The sequence below is a fragment of the Platichthys flesus genome, chromosome 21 (assembly GCF_949316205.1).
Source record: "Platichthys flesus chromosome 21, fPlaFle2.1, whole genome shotgun sequence".
Taxonomy (NCBI): Eukaryota; Metazoa; Chordata; class Actinopteri; order Pleuronectiformes; family Pleuronectidae; genus Platichthys; species Platichthys flesus.
In genome coordinates, this window is record NC_084965.1 from 12,447,113 (window position 1) to 12,467,770 (window position 20,658).

General features: G+C 43.7%; 1 protein-coding gene across 1 annotated transcript in view; it reads left to right on the top strand.

Moving 5' to 3' along the window:
* The first annotated feature begins 4,116 nt into the window (after positions 1-4,116).
* LOC133932741 (solute carrier organic anion transporter family member 5A1) overlaps positions 4,117-20,658 on the top strand; it is a 39,145-nt gene continuing 22,603 nt past the window's right edge. Inside the window, exons 1-2 of the mRNA XM_062379560.1 lie at positions 4,117-4,166; positions 4,697-6,046. Of these exons, the coding sequence (XP_062235544.1) occupies positions 5,089-6,046 (958 nt within the window). The 5' untranslated portion in view covers positions 4,117-4,166; positions 4,697-5,088. The remainder of the gene's footprint in view (positions 4,167-4,696; positions 6,047-20,658) is intronic.

Sequence of the window (20,658 nt, forward strand, 5' to 3'; positions counted from 1 at the left end):
CAGGGAGCCATCCAGGAGGATGTTTTAGATGCTGGCTTGCCTACAGTTGGTACACGACTTATCAATTAATTTATTAAAAGCTCATTTCCCCTGCTACTTAGTCTATAGGCTTTTTATATTGTGTTTTATTTACATTGCATATATTTGTTTATTTTTGTCATGCACTGGATGCATGTGTCACGTCATGATAAATCAATCTCTTGTGCTGCCCTCTCTGCATTTTGCCTATGAGGGGACGTACCAGGAGCCGCCTCTGATAATTGTAATAAAAGAATGAAAAAGCTAACATCAGTGACATACTGACTTTAATCAGATGTTGGATTATATATAGTCCCACAGATGAATAAATATCCTTGGACCGTTCAAAGTTTTGTTTAAAACATGATGTTGATGATGATGATGATGATGATGATGATGATGATGATGATGATGATGATGATGATGATGATGATGATGATGATGATGATGATGATGTTGATGATGATGATGATGATGATTAATATGCAGAATAAATAAAAACTGTACTAATAAAATTATGAAGGCTTCACTAATAAACTAAGGATTGGACCACTCAATATGAAGACATAGTAAGAACAAATACATTTTTCGCAGTCTTTGTGTGTGTCTGTGTGTGTTGTTACACTTTTTCACAAAACATAGAAACTTGTCAGATGTTATAAGAACAGATCGGACACAATCCATGCAGCAGAGGCAAAGATATTTCCATGATGCTTCTCAGTAGCATCTTTTGTCTGGAGTCACATCAGTCCAGCTCCGTTCCCACAGCTTGTAAAGCAGGTTTAAAAAAAAACAAACGGTGATCCTTCGGAAAATAGACAAAAAGTAATATAACAGAAGTGATATATCAATCCTTCTATTCTATACGTAGATCTCGTCTTTGCTTGGGATGATATGATGCACACATATAGGTGGAGAAATGTTTAATGTCTTATTACATCAACCTGTACACGAGGCACTCAAACCTCTGTGCGATGCTGAGAATCCTTAGCACACAGCGTCACCTATGGGCCAGATGTGGACATTACAATCCTGCTGCAGGTCCTGGCTTCATTGTAAATATGTATCCACCAGAGGGCGGTGTTGTGTCGTTCTTCTTAACCAGAGGGCGGCGTTGTATCGTTCTTCTTAACCAGAGGGCGGTGTTGTATCGTTCTTCTTAACGGAATTAGCGCTTGGTTCAGTGCACTGCTCCATCAGGTCATAAAAGATAAATCCAATAATGCTGTTATTGAATTACAGTTCCATTAGAGTTTCTTTATGTAATAACTCAACACCTCATATTTAAATGATCCCAGTTTATTCTACTGGGACTATTACACTGTAACATCACTGTCTGCCAGTTCAGTGGGGATTTATCAATGTGTGTGTGACAATAAATAGGTTTTATTTCTGACCATTAATAAGCCGTTTCATTTTCTAGTAAGATGCTCTGAATTTTATTGCTGAGCGTCTGAGATCCGTAAACAATAACAATAACAACCGACAATGTGTGTGGGAACCTTTTGACATGAAGGAAAGCTTTGTAGCAGACGTGCTTCTCCGGCCTCTATTGTTCTACTTCACCCCGTTTCACATGGGAAGCTTTCTGTTAGTGTTCTGCACCAAACACAGACGCGTTTTTGTTCCTCTGACGGCTGCACGGCATCCAAGACAAATTCCTCTGAACTTGCACCGCGCTCCCCTGAAACTATTTCTGAGGAGACATGAACATATTAACCTTTGGAAAAGGCTGCTCTTGTGAGTTGTGAAGTCTCCACACTCTCTCCCTCGCTCTCTCTTGAGAAAGGTCATGGGCTAACTGAATGGCTCCGGGCCAACAGTGTAACTTGCCGGTCTCCCACAAATTCATGGCATGTGGCTGCTGCTGTGGACGATAAATATATAGAAAATGTTGCATAATCATAATCGTGCTTGACATAAACATCTACAGTACAAACAAAGAGAGCTGCAGAATTGTGTTTATGCTTAACACATGGACGATGACATAGTTTAAGGTTCAGCATTGCTTGTGTATGTGTCACACAAAACCACATACATGAACTGCAAACATAGAGTATACATAAACATAAATCCAAACTTGAACGTCCACAAGTGCAGTGATATATAATGTTTTGCAACCAATAACATTAGAGATATGATCTCCATGCTGTTCAAATTTTGTGGAATTATTGCAATAATCTATGTTCTGATGTGACATTGGATTTGTACAAAATGACAAAAACAGTTCCCCCATGAACCTTTATGACCTCGACAAGAACAGCATGCTCTTATAACAACAGCACTGAATCATATGCGATCTCTGTGGTTGTTCAGACCTGACATTAGCTGTTGGAGAGAAAAACTATAGAAATAGAAACACACACACACTCATACACACACACGGAAATATTTAATCAGAGTTCTGTAATTGTAAATGGACTAAGCTTTTGTTCTCATAAACAGGTTGCGCAGAGTAAAGAGCTTTAGAAATAATGCATTTGGCCTCGGCTACAGATCGCAGCTGTACTTATAGAAGTGCAACTACAGTGCTGCAGAAATGATCAAGTTCCATTATCTGCTAAATAATTCCTCATATCCTTTTTGCTGCTACGTATTCATGGTGGTTTGGGCTATTGATTGGCCTGCAGCATGCTGATAGCCACAGACACAGAAATGAAAACCCTTTGAAACGAGGCCTCTGTGATGGACCATGATGCTTCTCATTGATCCCTTCCGGTCGACTTTTGAGAGACAGTCATTCTCTCTTTAGACACCGAGGCTGTATACGCCTGCACACTGCGGGGAAAGTAACTGACCTGGAGTGTCACTTCGGGGTGAAAAAATACACAGGCATCACGAAAATAGCAGATTTTTTGCTTGTGCACGAACCTACTTTAGGTGGTCCCAAGCAGACGTTTGACATTTTGGCTCCTTGCTGCACCTCCCAACGGGAACCATGGAGCATCAGAATGAGAGGAGGAGGAGTAAGATTGATCACCTGGCCTCGCCCGATGAATTAATGACCTGGTTGGGGAAAGTCATCCATCCCTTTGACAGAAACTGGGAGACAACTCTCTCTAAAATAGATACATCTCGTTCTCTGTCTGCGCTAACGTGTCCACCAAATCTGAATTTAGCAGAATTTAAAGGTCATTTAGGCTTATATATGACAAAGAATGAATGTTTTTAATATATTATTAAATTTACCTTATTATTTACTGATATTATCAACGTCAAGTGCAGTTCTGCTGACTTTTCCCACACTTAATCTACATGAATGTGGTTGTAGAATGAATATGTTTTATTAAAAGGATTAAAATTGTCCATAAAGCCTAATTTAACCACACTACATTGGGTTTACTTCAGTTCAGTGTGTTGTTCCTGAGACTGAAGTGACTCCAGCATGTTTACAGTTTATTGCATCAGAGGCACAGAGCCCATTGTCCATCCGTGACCAGTAAATGACGTCAACAAGACACTATATGGGCTCACAGGCATGATGGGATATGAAGTCCCACGTCCACTGTCACCACCATTAGCTGAGGGATAACATGGCGGCGGCGGTACTTCAGTAATTGGTCACTGTTTCTGACCTCATAGGTTTAAACTGATGATTAAATCTTGCATTGAACGCACCTTGAAGTGAGGGGAAAAAACTACAAATCCCAGGGTGGCTCACGCGAAAATAACGGGTTGATGCGTTCGCGGTTCTCTTCTCCTAATCGGTTTTAGGGACCAGTTTTAAATTTGTAGCAAAAACTTTGCATGTGTTTGTGTAAATGATTGAAATGACAACAAAACAAGTGATATCCCGCTAAAAGTGATTATTTGTCACATTTACCACGCAATAAACACACTTTTATCAAATAAAAACGAGTATGTGTATGCATTTATCGTTAATCTCGTTGAATAGTTCATAAACAAGAGTCATATTTGCATTAATTGCTGTAAGTAATATCTAATCTATTGTGTTAAATCACAGGGGTTGAAATTATGGCTTCGTCTCCATCTCTCTTCTCAACTTTGTCGATGCCTCACACGCTGGCTCGTAGTATTTCCGCGGGTCGTTGAAGGCAGCACTCGCGCTCCCAGCAGCAGCCATCAGTCCCATTGATTCACAGAGAGTGGGAGCTCCGCAGACAACAACAGCTCCTCCGCGGGTCCGGGTGAGAATCTCAGTCCTTCACTCCTCCACCTCCTCCTTCTTCACCTCCTCCTGCTCCTCTGTCACATCATATTCTCACTTTTATTCGGGGCCCGGGTTCGTCTTCTTTACTCCTGAGCCGCCTCGTGTTGACTCGGTGGTTTTTTTTTAATTTCTTTGCGAAGTGATAGTCTGAAGACGCTCGCGAGCAGCAGCGCGCGGCTCTTTTGTTCTCCGGGTGGGTTCCTGTTTTCTGGGGTCTGTACAAAGCGAAGCCGGGTGTCGTTCCACGTCAACACCCGCTGAGACACTCTGACACGCGTGCACCTGTTTCGTCCCTGTGGGTTTAACTGGTTTAATTGGTGGGGTTAGTTGTTTATTTCATTGTGGAAATGTGGAGATATGAGGGGACCGGTTCAAGCCAGAGGGGACGAAGTGGTGGGGGGGGGGGGGGGGGCACAGGGTTGGATATTGTACATATTTAATAATGTGTTGACTTTGAAAGTGGTTTGTGTTTTTAATGTCATGTTTTTTTTTTAATCTCCTTACCAGGATGCTGCACAGCCATGGGACAAAGGAAACATCCAGCTTTCTAACAAAGAGCCATAAAATCCACATGGGATCCTAATTTTTTAGTGGAACTTTACCTCTTTGTTATGTTTACATGTTTATTATTTTTTTAACCTCGTAGCCTTTTTATTGTTAACAAATCAATGAACTGATTAGTGAAGGAAGGGGATGTTCTGTCATTCAGAGAGACAGTTAATGGAGATGGGGAAGAGAACATGCACGTAACTAGAGGGGTCCAGTCCCTCTGGCAGAGCAGCCCTTGATCCAGCATCCAGCCCCACAGCTGCTCCACCATGTCCTCATGTGGCACTAGTCACTGACCGACCTGTCAGCACAGCCCGGAGCCGACTGAAGCGGAAAGTCCAGCCGGGGCCATGACCTCGTCGGACAATGATGAAACCGGGAGCGACCTGTCTGAATCCATGGAGATCCGCGAGCTCCAGGACCAGTACACGGACCCCGAGCACTGCTTCAAGTCCAAAAGCTTGCCCATCCTGAATGGGCCGTGTCAGCCGGACCGCGAGGCAGCGGAGACCCGGTTGCTCAACACCACCCACGCCTGTGTGGCCGTGGACGAGTCCGGTGAGCTCCAGCTGAAAACCCCAGACTCCAGCCAAGCAGAGTCCCCCTCCTCCAGGACAGACTTCTCTCCCTCGGCCTCCAGCCTGGTGGGGCTCAGCAGCTCTCTGCCGGTGGAGGGCCACAGGGCTGGTGGCGCTGGGGCCAAAAAACTTGGCTTCCCTTTTACCTGCCTTATCCGTATCCCAGTCAGGAAGTATGTGCGGGCCATCCTCAGGGACTCGCGCTGCTTCCTGTTCTGCATGTGCTACCTGACCTTCATCCAGTCCCTGATGGTCTCGGGCTACCTGAGCAGCGTCATCACCACCATTGAGAAACGTTACAGCCTCCGCAGCTCGGAGTCCGGCCTGCTGGTCAGCTGCTTCGACATAGGCAGCTTGCTGGTGGTGGTCTTCATCTCCTATTTTGGCGGCAGAGGTCAGAGGCCGCGCTGGCTGGCTGTGGGTGGTGTGGTCATCACCATAGGGGCCGCGATGTTTTCCCTGCCCCACTTCATCTCGCCACCCTACCAGATCCAGGAGATGAACTCATCGTTGGGTCACGGAGGCCTCTGCCAGAGCGGCAACAACAGCGGGCGAGAACTCGACGTGGCGTCGTGCCCCCGCGACCAGGAGGGCAACGAGCACAACCTGTACGTGGCTCTGTTCATCTGCGCCCAGATACTCATAGGCATGGGGTCCACGCCCATCTACACCCTGGGGCCCACCTACCTGGATGACAACGTGAAGAAAGAAAATGCATCCCTCTACCTGGGTAAGTCAACCTGAGTGGACCAGTAAGCTGAACAGAGCTAGAATAATGGTGTGTGTAAGCGCTGTAGTCAGAGGGAATAAATCACCTCCATCCTGTGATACATTTTATTTTCCTCTCTCTTCACTAACATTCACAAAAAAAAGTGGAGAAGTCGTGTTCGCCGACAAAGCAATTAGGTGGTTTCACGAACACCGACTTGCTGAATTTATTTGAATAAATAACGTATGACAGGCTGCTTTTTAAACTCCAGCAGTTTCATTGGTCATTGCTTTATTCTAATGACACAAGTCTGGTGGGTAAGTGGAAGGATACAGTGCATTGGGGTTTACTCAGTGTGCAATCTCACAATAACACAATTAGAGTCATAATATGTTGATCAATTAGCTGATTACAAATCGGATGTTTGTATTTTGTGCTCTGGTCCTTCTGATGTTTACCAGGAAGGGAACATGCACGTATTTATTCATGCAGGGTTCAACTAAACACTCATCACCCTCTGTCCTCTTGATTTAATCTCACTGGCATGCAACCTCCGCACCACACTGAGGTAAATACAGAGACTGCATAGTCAACCTTGAGCTAGAAGCACATCAGAGAGGAGTGTGGGCCGAGAAGCAGAACTGGGTTGCAAGTGATTAATGGTCCAGTGTTGTCTGGGTGTGTGTGTGTGTGTGTGTGTTTGGAAAATACTGCTGCGTGCACAGACGGCTGCAACACACTCATGTTTGGCCAGAAAAGACTTCCACTGTGTTTTAAGTGTTATCAGGTTGTTTTCTCTTCTCCTGGATTCCTCTGTTCCCTCCTTTTGTAAATCATTCGGACATTCTTCAACATCTCAAGGTATCATGTAATTTATTGGTATGCTCGGGCTCCGCTGGCCCTAATTGTTTTGCTCCAAATAATCTGTGTCACGCTCGCACCACATACTCCACGTTGCTCATTGAGAAGATCACGATTGCAGAAGTAATCCCTCTCTGTCCGCACACTGGCGTTGGGTTATTGGGACAAGGGGCACCCCCCAGTCTGGTGCTGTATGTCACGCAGATGGTCACTGTCCCACTGACCTTTTGTGTGTCGAGGCAACTTCAATTCATTGCTGTCCCAATGATGCGTGATTTAATTCATTCTAGGAAACAAACAAAACCTACAGAGCTAATGTTTTGTACATTTTTATATTTTGACCAATAGTATAAAACCAAAAGTATTACATGTAAAGTGACATGATCCTCTCATAAAGGGATAGTTCACCACAAAAAATTCAAACTCAATCATTATCTGAGACTCCAGAAGGGTTTTGTGGACTCAAACACTTCACCCACCCCTCCATCGGCATAGTGGTGAGTAGATAATGAGGGAAATTTCCTTTTCTGTGAACTACCCATTTAAATTCGATCTTCAGTTTAATTGACACCAGGCCTCCATCGCGACATCTTGCAGCCTATGGAGCACTTTCACTGTTGTCCTCTCACACTGCCTGCACTGCTGCCCCTGAGACCCAGTATCGATCAGATCCCTGCATCACAGAGAGCCAATGCAGCATAGCAATTGAACCGGTTCCGAAGAACAAGGAGAAAACAACCTCAAAACAGCAAAGGGGCTCTATACCCTCCCTGTGGTAAGGTACTCCTGAGCAGAGGTATCATTGTTGTTAAGGCTACCTCTGAGTCGTCCTCATTTTTCTCGATATCCATCAAAAAGCAGCCTTTGCTCATGTGACCTTGATGGCTGTTTACAGTGGTAATCTGTTTAGTTCCAGCCGAGCATTTTCGGTGAAAACAGAAACGTGTTCTGACATGTCACAGTGAGTGAGACACGCGGGGGAAAAATGTCCTAGGATTTGTTTTTCTGGAACATAAAATAACCATGGTAACTGAGTCTCAGTGTCAATAGGGCCCGAGCACCTACAGTGGGAGGCCCTATTGTATTTCGAATGATTTTTATTTCCCTTTTGGGCTTTTCCAGGGCCTGGACGCTCGAATTCTTACCAATGTTTGCAGGAAATTTAAAATCCTAAAAAGTTACTGTATTCTGGAGTCATTTGAAATGGGCGTGGCAAAATGGCTCAACAGCACCATCTAAGGAAAAGCCCCTCAATTAGCTTCACCGATCTTCACAAAAATGGTAACCCAGGTGTATCATGACTAGACAAAACAAAAAAGGTCTAAAGGTGCAATGGGAAACACGCAGCAGGAAGCCCGCCATTTTGGATTTAGTGCCCATTTTGGCCGTTTAAAAAAAAATAATCTTTGAGGTACTTATCTCAGGGTTTTCATCAAAATCATATGGACATGAGTGTCATCACAACAAGATGGCGATATAAACTACCTTGAATTTTTGAGTTATCAGACGGTGTGATCGTGGTGTTGCGTAAAAGTTTGATGACAAGCCATCAAAACACAATGTTCTGTATCTCAGACATATTTGGTGCAATCGAGTCCAAACTAGACATATAAGACAAGAGTCCCGGCCTGATGACATCTACACAGAAAATATGACTTAAAATCACAGCGCCCCCTGGTGGCAACAGGAAAGTTTCTACACAACTACCCCTCACTGTCACCGCTCAGTGGATCTACACATTCATCCAGCATCAGGATCAGTCCTCTGAGGTACTTTGAGGATGTGACAACAGTTGTGTCTCAGGTCAGAGGTCAACTACAGGACATTCTGAGTGAGACAGAGATTTTACAGATTGTGTCTCAAGTGGAAGTTTTACTGCGACAACCAAAACCAGAGACCAGAGCTGACTTTTTAAAATATTCAAAGGAAATCACACTGGATCCAAACACAGTAAACAAACATGTGTTATTATCTGAGGGAAACAGAAAATTTACATTTATGAGAGTGGAAAAGTCTTATTCTGATCACCCAGACAGATTCACTTATTGGGAACAGGTCCTGAGTAGAGAGAGTCCGACTGGACGTTGTTACTGGGAGGATGAGGTGGAGGTGGGAGCAGCAGTTGGTGTAGAAGTCGTATACAAGAATATCCGCAGAGCAGGAGACTCACTTGAATGTTTATTTGGATTCAATGATAAATCTTGGTCATTATATTGTGATGGAAACATTTATAACTTTTATTACAACAGCATCATGAATCCAGTGTCAGGTCCTGTGTCCTCCAGAGTAGGAGTGAACCTGGATCACAGGGCAGGTGTTCTGTCCTTCTACAGCGTCTCTGACACCATGACTCTCCTCCACAGAGTCCAGACCACATTCACTCAGCCTCTCTATGCTGGAGTTTATGTTCTTGGTTCTGGAGACACAGCTGAGTTCTGTAAACTCAAATAGACTTGAGTCATCAAAGCAGTGAATTAGATTGTGTTTAAATCTTTAACTTCTTTTGTCTCCATGTTTGTTGATCAAAGTTCGTTGTGGTGACGTTTCTGCTCCGCACAGAGATCAGCTGTCAAACACTGATGAACTGCTCCTGGGTGCAAATAGGCTCAGTGCTACAACGTAGCCCTAGTTCTTCATGTGTTTTGAGTACATCGTTATCTTTCAAATTCGCTGTGGTATCTTGTGGTGTATGGTTCGTGAGCCACAGTTGAAGGAGTTCACATTTTCTAGGATTGATTTTGCATTCACGTCGGTTTGAACGGATGTTTACAGCTCGTAAAGATTTCTGTTCCTTTGCCAGGTTCAAGAAATATACGCAAAACATCCTTCCTCTCCTTCTGCACGCAGGGCGAACAAGAGCTAACGCCGCTAAACCTGCTCACCCAGAAACCCTCAAACCCATTTCCACGCTCTCTCAACTTCATCTTGTGGAGATGTGGGCTACCCATACCCCGAGGAGGCTTCCCCCAATATCACCTTGTGCTGTGCGTTTCCCCCCCTCCGCTACAGACCCGTTAATGTAAACCCCATCTCAATTTGCACTGGCTCAGAGGGGAGGAGTTGCTCCCTTTTTTGTAGGACAATGCGGTTTACAACGGAGGGTACTTGGTGTCCTTGAAGAGATTGTGTGTGTGTATGTGCGAGAGTGCGTGTGTATTTTTTCTCTTACCGGGATGTCATCTTTGTGTGTGCGTGCATGCACAGCAGGGAATTCCCTCTGACCTGCCCCCCCCCCCCCTCCCCCCCCAACTATGGCCCCACGTCACCATGGTAACCCAACGGGCATGGCATCTGAACTTTACCTCTTCTGCTCCAGCGCCTGAGCAAATGGTGAAATTGGTTTACAGTCCAAATGGCTTTTGCGAATCCCTTTTTTTGTTTGTTAAGGATGTCTAGATTTTATAGCAATCATCTACATGAGAACTGCTGCTGGTTGAAGTCTCTATAGGAGAACCTGGTGTGCGCATTCCATCTCCTCCCTCAATCTTTTCTTTTTCCCCCCCTGCTCTGACGGATTTACAACGCACCATTCGTGGTGTTACTATGGTGAACGTTTGTCTGTGCCCTTCTCCGAGGAGCCTCTCCTCCCCGTGTGACGGTGGCGTGTTGCGTAAGACAAGGTCTTTAGTGTTGTCTCAGTTTATCATGAATCTTTTTTTTAATTTCCAACAATCTGTCACCATCTCCATCCGACCTGGCAACGCACCGATCGAAACGACCAATAGTGTAGATTCTCTGGATTGATTTCTTTGTCCAATCCAAAAATGTTGACTGCGCCCCACGTATTTTAAGGGGAGGGGCGCGGCCTCTGAGGTTTACAAGCTAATGATGCTGAGAAGCTGTTATTGATGTGGGATGAATGGAGCCGTCGGGTCTGATTATATTGCTCTCTGCATATGTCCCCATTACCAGTCAGTGGAGGAGTATAAACTGGAATTTCATCACCTTTTTTTTATGCACTCCGGTTGTTTTATTACCTGTGTATTTTCTAGACTTTGCGGCCTCTTTGCATGCAGCGATGCCCTCCTCTCTACATGCAGGATAAGGTTAATTGATTCCTCCTGCGGCCAACACAGCCTCGATGCTGATGCTGAGTTAACTAGTTTCCAAAGCAGGTGACTCTGAAGCCATATACCAGTTTGCACTACTGTTTTTTGATACTCACATAAGTATTGCATCGTAACTCCTGCTTGATACAAAGGGACTGTAGAAGACTGTGAAGAGATATAAAGCAGATTTATATAGACTTAACCCGTGATAACTTCCCAGTTTAGAAGTAGTGGTGGAGCTGTATGTGTTGTTCAATGCCTGGTGATGATATTAGGAGAGCAGGGCCACTGATGGCAGTTCTAAAATGCCAATTATATGTTTTTGTTATATTTTTTGCTTCTGATAATGTTCAGTAACAGAAAAATAAGAAAACAGTAAAGACTTACTTATTACAAACATACAGAAAAATGTGCTTATGTATTTTTTCTGTCAAGACCGATAAATCTGTCAATTGCTATTTATGAGTTGCCATAAAATGTCATTCCTTTACTTGCAAAGAATTGTTTCCAATCGCCCCTTGGGGTAAAAAATTGTAGTAAAAGATGTGCTGGGGCTAGCTGGTTAGCACAATAACTTCAGTAGCAATATATATAAGCCTTTCATGTAACGTAAAAACAGAATAATATATATACGTGTGTGTGTGTGTGTATATATATATATATATATATATATATATATACATGTGTGTGCCCACAGGGACAGCTTGAACCCTGGTCTTGTGTACTGTGTAATACACAGACACGCACTCGCATGCTCACATGAAAGCAAGGGGTGTGTTCTCTGCTCTATGACAAATTTAGAAAGAACAGTTGCTCTCAGTCTCTCTCCCAAAGTGTTTTGTGTGTGTGTGTCCCCTGCAGATTAGAAAGTTAAAAATAGGAACAAACTGTTAGTTTACAGTCAACCCTCCTTTCTGTTTGTGATTGTGGATTATCAGCCGAGGCCATGGCACGACCCCTTCTGTGCTCACTCAGTCAATTTCATTTAACAGTGTGTCCTGTTCTGCTCAGCAGCAGCCAAAGCAAAGACTGTTCATACACAGAAGCAAACACACAAGCCCTAAGAGATCCTGCCTTCTCCCCCCCCCCCATCTGTCACTGACCCTCCAGGCTGACTGATCACATTTCAGGGATTGGTTTGGGTACACGTTTGGCCCCGTCAGAGGCTGGCACTCATATAGAAAGGAGGCCGGTCCTGTTTCATCACTGTCCTGTTATTCTCACAGAGGTTTTAAATATCGCTGCCCCTCCTTCTCTGCTCGGTCCTGTAGGCCACACAGGCCCTCAGGGTTACTCAGCAGCAGGAAACCTTTTCAGCTGCATGCTGAAGAGCTGCCAGGGCTGACTGTTACTACTACTACTATGAGTCCCCCTGTGAACCACTGACCCCTCTGTGGCAGCTCCCCTGCCAGCCATGACTGTTGTTGTCTCCACCAACCTGCAATCCTTCACAAACACCCTGGAACAAAGTGCTTTAGTTTCTACAGTAAATGTTGCATGGTTGCACAGTAACATATCGTGAAAATACAGTTAAACTTTGTTCTGAGATAATGATGTATGTTACTTTTGCATTGCACGAGGCAGTTGGCATGTGCAGCTTGACAAGAGTTGACAGAGGAGCTGCAGAGTAGATATTTAAGAGAGCTTATCGAACAAGCAGTCCCAGGCATTGAGTGAAAACAGTACAGACGGATGACGCGCCTGCCACCCGTTCTACAAAAATGAGGCCAAAATGACCTGGATACGGGTGCCACCATCTTGTGCTGTTGATTCCAATTGGAGCCAGAGCATTTGCGGTAGTGACAGTAATATGGAGTTGCAGGATTACGGTCCCGCAGATGCAAATTGCGAGTCAGTTTCAGCTTCATGACGCCTCACCCCATTTTTACAGCATCAAATCACCAATTAACCCTTGTGACAGTTACTGAACAGTAAAATCCAAACTATCCTTTCAACTCCTATCACCCCACTGTAACTACTGTCTAAACTGTATTACTATTTGTATTGTAGACCTCACCAGGACTTTACATCTCAAACTGATTATCAGCTCTTGTTTATATTGGAAGTACATAATTATTGCCTTGTCTTGGACTACCTGATAGATTCTGGTCTCTCAGCCTTGGGTGCATTAATTAACAGCAATGACTGTCAACGCTGCTGTAGATGTAGATATCATAATGTTAAGTATATACAGCTGTAACTGCTGTAGCTTGAATGGAATACAGATAATGTTGGAAACTAGATTACAATTAATGTTTTATGTAAATATTAAATTGCTGTATTCTATAAACAAGGCCCAGGCATTTTCTAGAAATTCTACCATCAAATCCTTTACAGTGCAGTCTTCCTTTAAATATGTCCGCAAGAAAAGTGCAGCGAAAGCTCAGATAAGTGAAGGAATCTCGTTTGTTTTCCAGAGGCAGGGATCTTAGCCACGTGAATGTTATTGTAGTCATTCCTCAGCCCCATTGGCTGATGACTAGTGGCTATTTTTCAGGTTTGTGGCCAGGCTGTTTTGACAGTGAGGGAAGGTTCCTGGGGAAATGCCACAAGAGGTTTTTCTAATGGCAGGAATGTGGGAAAAAAAACAACTTTGTTTTCAGCTGTGCAGGATAAAAAGGACATTTCTTTTTTCTCGCTGGCTCTTAAGTCCATTCCACAAACTCCCCTTTGATCCCTGGCACTTTGTGGCTAAGGTTGAAATTCAATAATGCTCCTTAAATGGCTATGAACTGGTTTAATTATTACAGCACTGAAACACAGCATATTAAGGTTTGTTCATTCGCACTTTTGTCATCAGCAAGTGGAGTAAAATGCTCCTCATAATTTGAATGTTATGGCTTGGTGGTTCATATGTTTGACCAGGTCATAGATTGTAGATAGAGATGGATAATGCCCCTTCACTTCCTCTCATTGCAAAAATGAAGCCCAAATATCCTGGAATACGAGTGTCGCCATCTTCTGCTTTTGAACACATTTTGAAGCCAGAGTCTTGGCAGTATTGATCAATGGTGTGGAGTGTTGAGCATTGATGTCCCCTAAATACATGCACTCAACCAATCCCGCGTCTCAGCCGTCAATCCTTGGCCGACTCATCTCTGCTGGCTGAAAGGGCTCTAATACCTGCAGCCTCTCTGTTTGCCTTTCTCTAATTGAGCTAATCCGCAGCATGGAGAGAAACAGGTCCGCCTCTTGAGTCCAGTCATGAAATGAGTCATTGTCAATAATTACCAGATGTTTATCTGTTGCTAGGGGGCAGTACGTCCTGTGATGATGACCGTAGGCGCAGAGGGTACTGTTGACATCAGGCACTGAAACGGAAAATGTTGTCCGCAAATATCTCTGCGGATCAAATATTTGCATATACTGAACAGGGACGGCCTGTACGTCCACGTCGAGCTGAATCGCATCCCCTATGTCTTTGGGGCATCTCATCTGCTCTGCTTTATTTGCTGTGCTTCATAGATGGGGGGGGGTGGGAAATAAATCTTCAAGTCTAGTGTTAATGCCCTCAGAGCAGTGGACTGGCTGTTGTACTCCTTGACCTCTTTGCTGGAAAATGAGAGGACGATCTGCTGATGAGAGAGGCGATGATGACATTTACATCAGTGTTTGAAGAAAAAACACGTGTTCCCAAGTATGAGGATTGAACATCAACCAATCTCTTCTCATGGGCATACAATCAGCTCTTTAGAGCAGCGTTGGCAAAGTAATGGAGAGCATTTATCTTACAATCTTTTTTTGTACATTTTTATACATAATTGCTTTTCTTAAGTTGCTGTTTGTCCCCTTCTGACCTTCATGTGTGCTTGCTGACCACAGCAGACCCATCTGTGTCGATCCTCCTGGAGGGACAGGAGCCCAGTCTGAGGGAGATGGGTGGCACTAAGCATTTCCTGACCTCCCCCTGTTGGGATCACCGCTGAACACACACACACAACACTCACATGCACGCACCCACACACATACACAACACAGATGCTGAATAATTATGCAACGACACCAAAAAATGTAGCCTGACAGGCCCGGGCAGACTTCACTTTACACATTCGTCTGTCTGTCACAGCAGCTCTGCCGGGCGCCGTTATCCCACCAAATGTAGCGTTAAGCTGGTTGTGCATTATATAACAAAGGATAATGGGCTAACATGGAACTGTGATACAGCTCAATGGCGGGACGGTGTTTTGACGAGTCATCTGTAGATTTTGGCGAATGTTTGCTCGTTGTGTAAATTTTGAGAGAAAATGCCTTATAATAGTTTATTGAAAGTGCTCGGTAGGACTCTTTAATAGCTGGATACTTTATGAATATTCTTTTCAAAGCCTGCTGGTGTGTGATGCTGATCTTTTCAGGCTTTTGTTCGTGTGCGTTTTACATTTTGGGGGGCCTAGTCGTCGGTAGATGATCCAGGGTGTGAATAGGGAGAGAGCAGCTGTTGAGAGCTGGCAGCGTGAGCGGTGTGTGTTTGTGTATGTGCAGATATGCATGTGTGTGAGTGTGTGTTTGCATCCTGGGAGTTTGGTGTGGGTGATGCTCGAGGGTTGTCTGTTGCGAGTACAAGTGTTTGCAGGAGGTTGAAGCTTTGTGCCGCAAAACCCACTCTTCCTGCAAGCATTCAGTGGTATATGAACAGCTGTGCATCTGTGAAGAAACAGAAAAGTCTGACCCATCAACGTCTAGATTGCCTCAACACTCTGCTGTCGCTGTGTGCAGGAGGAACTACAGCTTCACAACAGTGTGGCGAGTCCTTGTTTTACCTGCATTAAAACCAGAGTGATCAAAAGCTGTGCCGTGCAGTCACTAGATCCGCTCTACCTTCTGTGTTATAGTATTTGTGGTTAGGATTGCATGCATTCGGCTATATTTTTAATTGTATGTTGGCCTTTTTCTGTTTAATATTCCAGCATGAAATTGTCCTTGTGTTGCCATAGAAATTGAGCTCAGACAGGACATGTAAGCTTGAAGAAGAATGGTAATCACAGATATGTCATTGTTTCTTGAGGGCAAAGCATGAGCTAATGTAGACGAGTAGAAATGGCCCTTTGTTTACAAAGAAGACTTTTCATATTTCGGAGTGAAATCGACATTCCTTATATTAATTCTGTTGGGGACTAACTGGTACGAGGATTAGACAGAGGAGGATGTTCTGATGAATCGGCCAAGTTCTTGGCATGGGTTGAAGACGAGGGGCTGCACCGCTTTGCACCATCATCCAGATTGCTGTGCCGTGTCTGTCAATGCGAGAGGCTGTAAAGCTGCAGGTGCAACCTTGTGGCAAAGCTGGAACCTAAGCTCCGTAACTCGCTGCTATCATGGATTCACACGCACACAAACACACACTCACAGGCCCCAAGAATAATGTGGTTATACCCCCACCACAGATGCCTTCTTCATGGCCACTCATCAGATGAAAGATTATCTCCCACCCTCTCACATGATACAACAATATCCTTGAATAGACAAACACACAGAGTGGTAACAGACGGAGTGTGCATGAGGCCTCATTTGGGACTTGTGTTTGTGTGTGTGTGTGTGTGTTCTGGAATTATTTGAAAGCTCACATTGGCTGGATGAGTAACCCTAACACACATAATAACTGCCTATGTTTTTGTTAACCGACGGAGATAAAAGTGCAGTCTACATCTCTTCAATGACTTGTCCTCTTTAACAAAGTTATAAACCCACAACATGGTAAATAATCCCTTGGAAAGGTCTTCATAATTTTTGAATATATATCTGTCGACCAAGCTGCTCTGCCGGAAAGTGGCCAAAAATTTGACGAGCCTTTACAGTGGGCTCCCTGTTCGCTCTGGTTTTCCGGCCTCTCCACCACACTCCACAAGAGGGGCTTTTATTGCCAGAAAAAGTCTGTATTGCACCTTTTTAACATGTAGTATAAGCTCCAAATTGTACAGACAGTATATATATATATATTTCATAAATGTGGCCTGTTTTAGAAAGGGAAGAGAAAGTCAATGACAAATAACAGTGGCGTAGATGGTGTGAATCTTTCCCTCCTCTTATCACTACTACATGCACCACATTCAGACAAAACTGAATTAAAATTTGACAATGAAATCAAAAGCAAACTCTTTAACAATCTAGTATCTGTTCTTTATGCTGTTTACCACAGGCTCTATCAGGTGTGCATCCCCACCTGTCACTACCTTATTAGACAGTGACAGGTGCATTTAGTCTGTTGTTGTTGTCTCACAGGGTGGTGGGAATATCACCGCTATTATTATTGCATTGCTCATCGCAAAAACAGCATATGAGCCAGAAAACATCACAACAAAATTCTTTATCTGCAAGCAATTACAAAAGAGCCCTAGTCCCCTCATGTCATAAAATGGAATGGAATGAAAATACAATAATATACAAAAACAACAATAAGTACTGTACACACAACTCATAAAAGATCAAGATTCTGCCCTCCAGATCTCAGAAGCTCTTTGCACCATGGCAATCAGCAGAAATCGTTCATTTATTGTCAGAGTTAGGATCCATGACCCTTTGACCTACTCAAAGGTTGTGGCTAGATCTTGTCTTTATTGCAAAGCCTTGCATGATAGAACCTAAGTGCTAAGAGATGAAGTTGAAGCACAACATCATTACTTTGCATACCTTCACACTATGTTGGTTTTCTCATTTCCTTCCATCAATGAAAGGATAAGAACATAGATGGCTGAGTACTGTACTGTAGCTTCCCCCTGCAGCTGGGGAGCAGCAAAATATATCCATTATTTTTTCTCTCATTTTCTAAATATTTGATTAAGCACAGTGAGCTTGGGGAACCCCCTTGCATTTGGAGCACAGCAGCCTGCATGAAACATTGATTACACAGTGCTGTTTGGGTTTTTCCCACAATGTGGGGATTTACTGTCCTGCCGGGGAAGAGTTAAGGTTTTTTGTATTATCCAACAGGGAATGATAGTTTCCTTTCAAAAAGAGTGCCAGTCGACTCCAGTGGAGCATTTACAACATGAACTGTAGCTTCACCTGCTCCTTTACCATGTCACACTGCAAGTCCTGCATCTGGATGAGGCAAAAGGTCACTAGGTCATAGTTTACTTTCACAGACGAACATAAGTCGTGGGGGAGGGATGGGAAACGCAGACCTCAGATGCCGATCAAGCCGAGCATGTCCCTTGTGACTGGTTTCATGTCTTTGCTTAACGGGCTTAGAGCAGTCATGCCCCGAGGTAAAGTTCTGTTAGAGCCTGATGGGTGGCCTGAGTGTTGATTTCTAAATCAGACAGGCTTTGATGTCTCTGATCACTTAGACTAGTCGAGGCTTTTTGGCTGTACCAGTCTATACCGACTGCAAAGCTGGATCAACTTTATTCACCGTACTTAATCCATTAAAATATTCATATCTTGCATCGTACTGTACTTAGGCTTTTACCACCCACTGCTCTGCCTGTGGGTTGCCGGCATTATGTATGAATTCCAAAGACCTAAACTTCTATTGAATGTTGCACAAAGAGATTATTAGATCAGATTCTGATCTTTTCAACCAACAAAGTCATTAAAAAAAATAAAAATAAACATTAGAGCACATAGTGTACGAGCTGGTCCAATACAGATACCAGGATTGGTAATGCACATTTACAAGTATGCAAATCTATTTACTAATCCCATACCACCTCATTTAAGTGTATTAGCTCCACCCAGATATATCTACAATTTTCAAATCAGCGGCTGTGCTGCATTGCCACTGGCGACTACAGTTTTTTAGAGCAGCTAAGAAGATGTGATTTCTGGTCGTGTAGTAGCCAGGTTTATTGGCAATATTTGATATTTTATGGAAAAGTCCCACAAGGAAACGGCAATGACTGCCATATTCAGGACTTCACAGAGGCAAACAATATAGAGGTTATTCAGACTGGTATTGAATTGGTCCTCTGTAGAGGTTAATACACTTGCTTCAGATATCAGAATCAGCATAAGGAAGGGGCAATTTGTAAGGGAACATCTCTGGAAAAAAAAATTCACATGATAAAAGATCAAGTATCATCGACCTCTATATTTCAACAGTACATTGTATCCAGGACTCTGTCGATGTTCTGAACTCTGTGACACTGAGACACTTGAGACCTATTCTTTAACCCGATCGCTTCAAGCACGATGCAGAGTAGACACATATTTATGAGATTATATTCATGAGATTTTCTATTTCTCCTGTGAGGGGAATTAGTCGCTGCTCTACTTAATCAGTTTGAGACCTGAGACTCAAAAATGATGCGTCTGGATTTTGCACGTCTATTTCTATAAAATTCTTCCTTTATGCAGTTTGTCTCACTGTCCTTGCTCTGTGCATCTGTATATGTGGGTGAGGGGCCATAGTTTCCATGAATGCCCTCTGGGTTAAACTGTAAGGTTAGGACTTGTAAGAAGACACTGCTCTGTCAGCAAGTTGCCAACACAATGCCGTCACCCCCCCTACCTCAGTGTCCACAAGGAAGGTGCCTCTTAGTTCCCGGCCCCCCTGTAAAGCATTAGGTTTTTACTTTGCAATCACGCATTTCTGTTTGTGTGTTTTTATTTTGCTTGCTTTAAATTGTTTCTTTTAATTTTTGGCTGTATTGTCTTTAAACCTTGAATCTTCCTCTGTTTGTGAAACATGCTTTATAAATAAAGCCTCCTCATCTTACCTTGTTCCTCCTCTTGTCTGGGTGGACATCGGGATGTCACGTTGCTGAATTGATCGGAATAACAGGGATACATGGGGCGGCTTCCCTCTCTGTCTTTTTCTCTCTAACAGCAGCAGCCACATAGATTATCTGTCGTGCAGCCGTCACCTGCAGGTACATTTCCTAAAGAGCCCCGGACATCGAGCTGGCCTGTGCAGTGCAGCAAATCAGAATCCTGAGGCGTTGGATGACATATCACACAGAGTGGACTTAATTAAATAAAGCAGGGCAGCTCATTTAAATGTTTTCTGACGTACCGCTGGTGTGGAAATGGATTATTATCCCAGGTTGGGAGTGAATAGGTAACGCGTGACGCATAATGCTTCGTAAATCAACATGGCGCTCGAGTAATGCTGACAATGTGATTGCATCTTTTCGAGATGAGACGGCTCCAGACTAATGCAATAACTACAAATTCAAGGTCATTGTGTTGTTGCCTGCCATCCATTCCCAGCCTGGTCTGGAGGCTGACTGGGCTTTTTTAGCTAATGGCCAGGTAGAGGGCTACATAATTCATTGAAACTAAAGGCCCTTTCACACTGGACAAAAAGAATCGCACAAACGCCCACTAACATCTGGCTTTTGTCGTGTGTGTGAAAGGGTACAATCAGCATTCCTACCCAGGTTGAGTGAGTGCAGTAGTCACGGGTATTTTCTTTTTAGATCAAGCTGTGATCGACAACCTGACACCAGGGCGGAAACACTCATATCCTGGTGAGATGCTATGACGCGTAGCACGGAGGCAATGAAGGCTTGATGACTCTGTTCATAGCTTCTCCATCCAAGCAGCGACTGATCATTGTGCTTTTGCCGTCAAAAGACTGAAATCAAAGCCATGAAGTATTTGGCTTCCACTGTGCTGCTGTTTACTGTTCTTCAACCATGTTTCCTTGTTCTCTTGGGACATATATTCTCAAAATTAACATATTTTTCTTGTTTTAACACCGCATGTATTAGTTTTATTCCTTATACCTACTGTAAGTGTTATTATCCTTACACTTCAGTAATGCATGTTACCTATCACCTACCG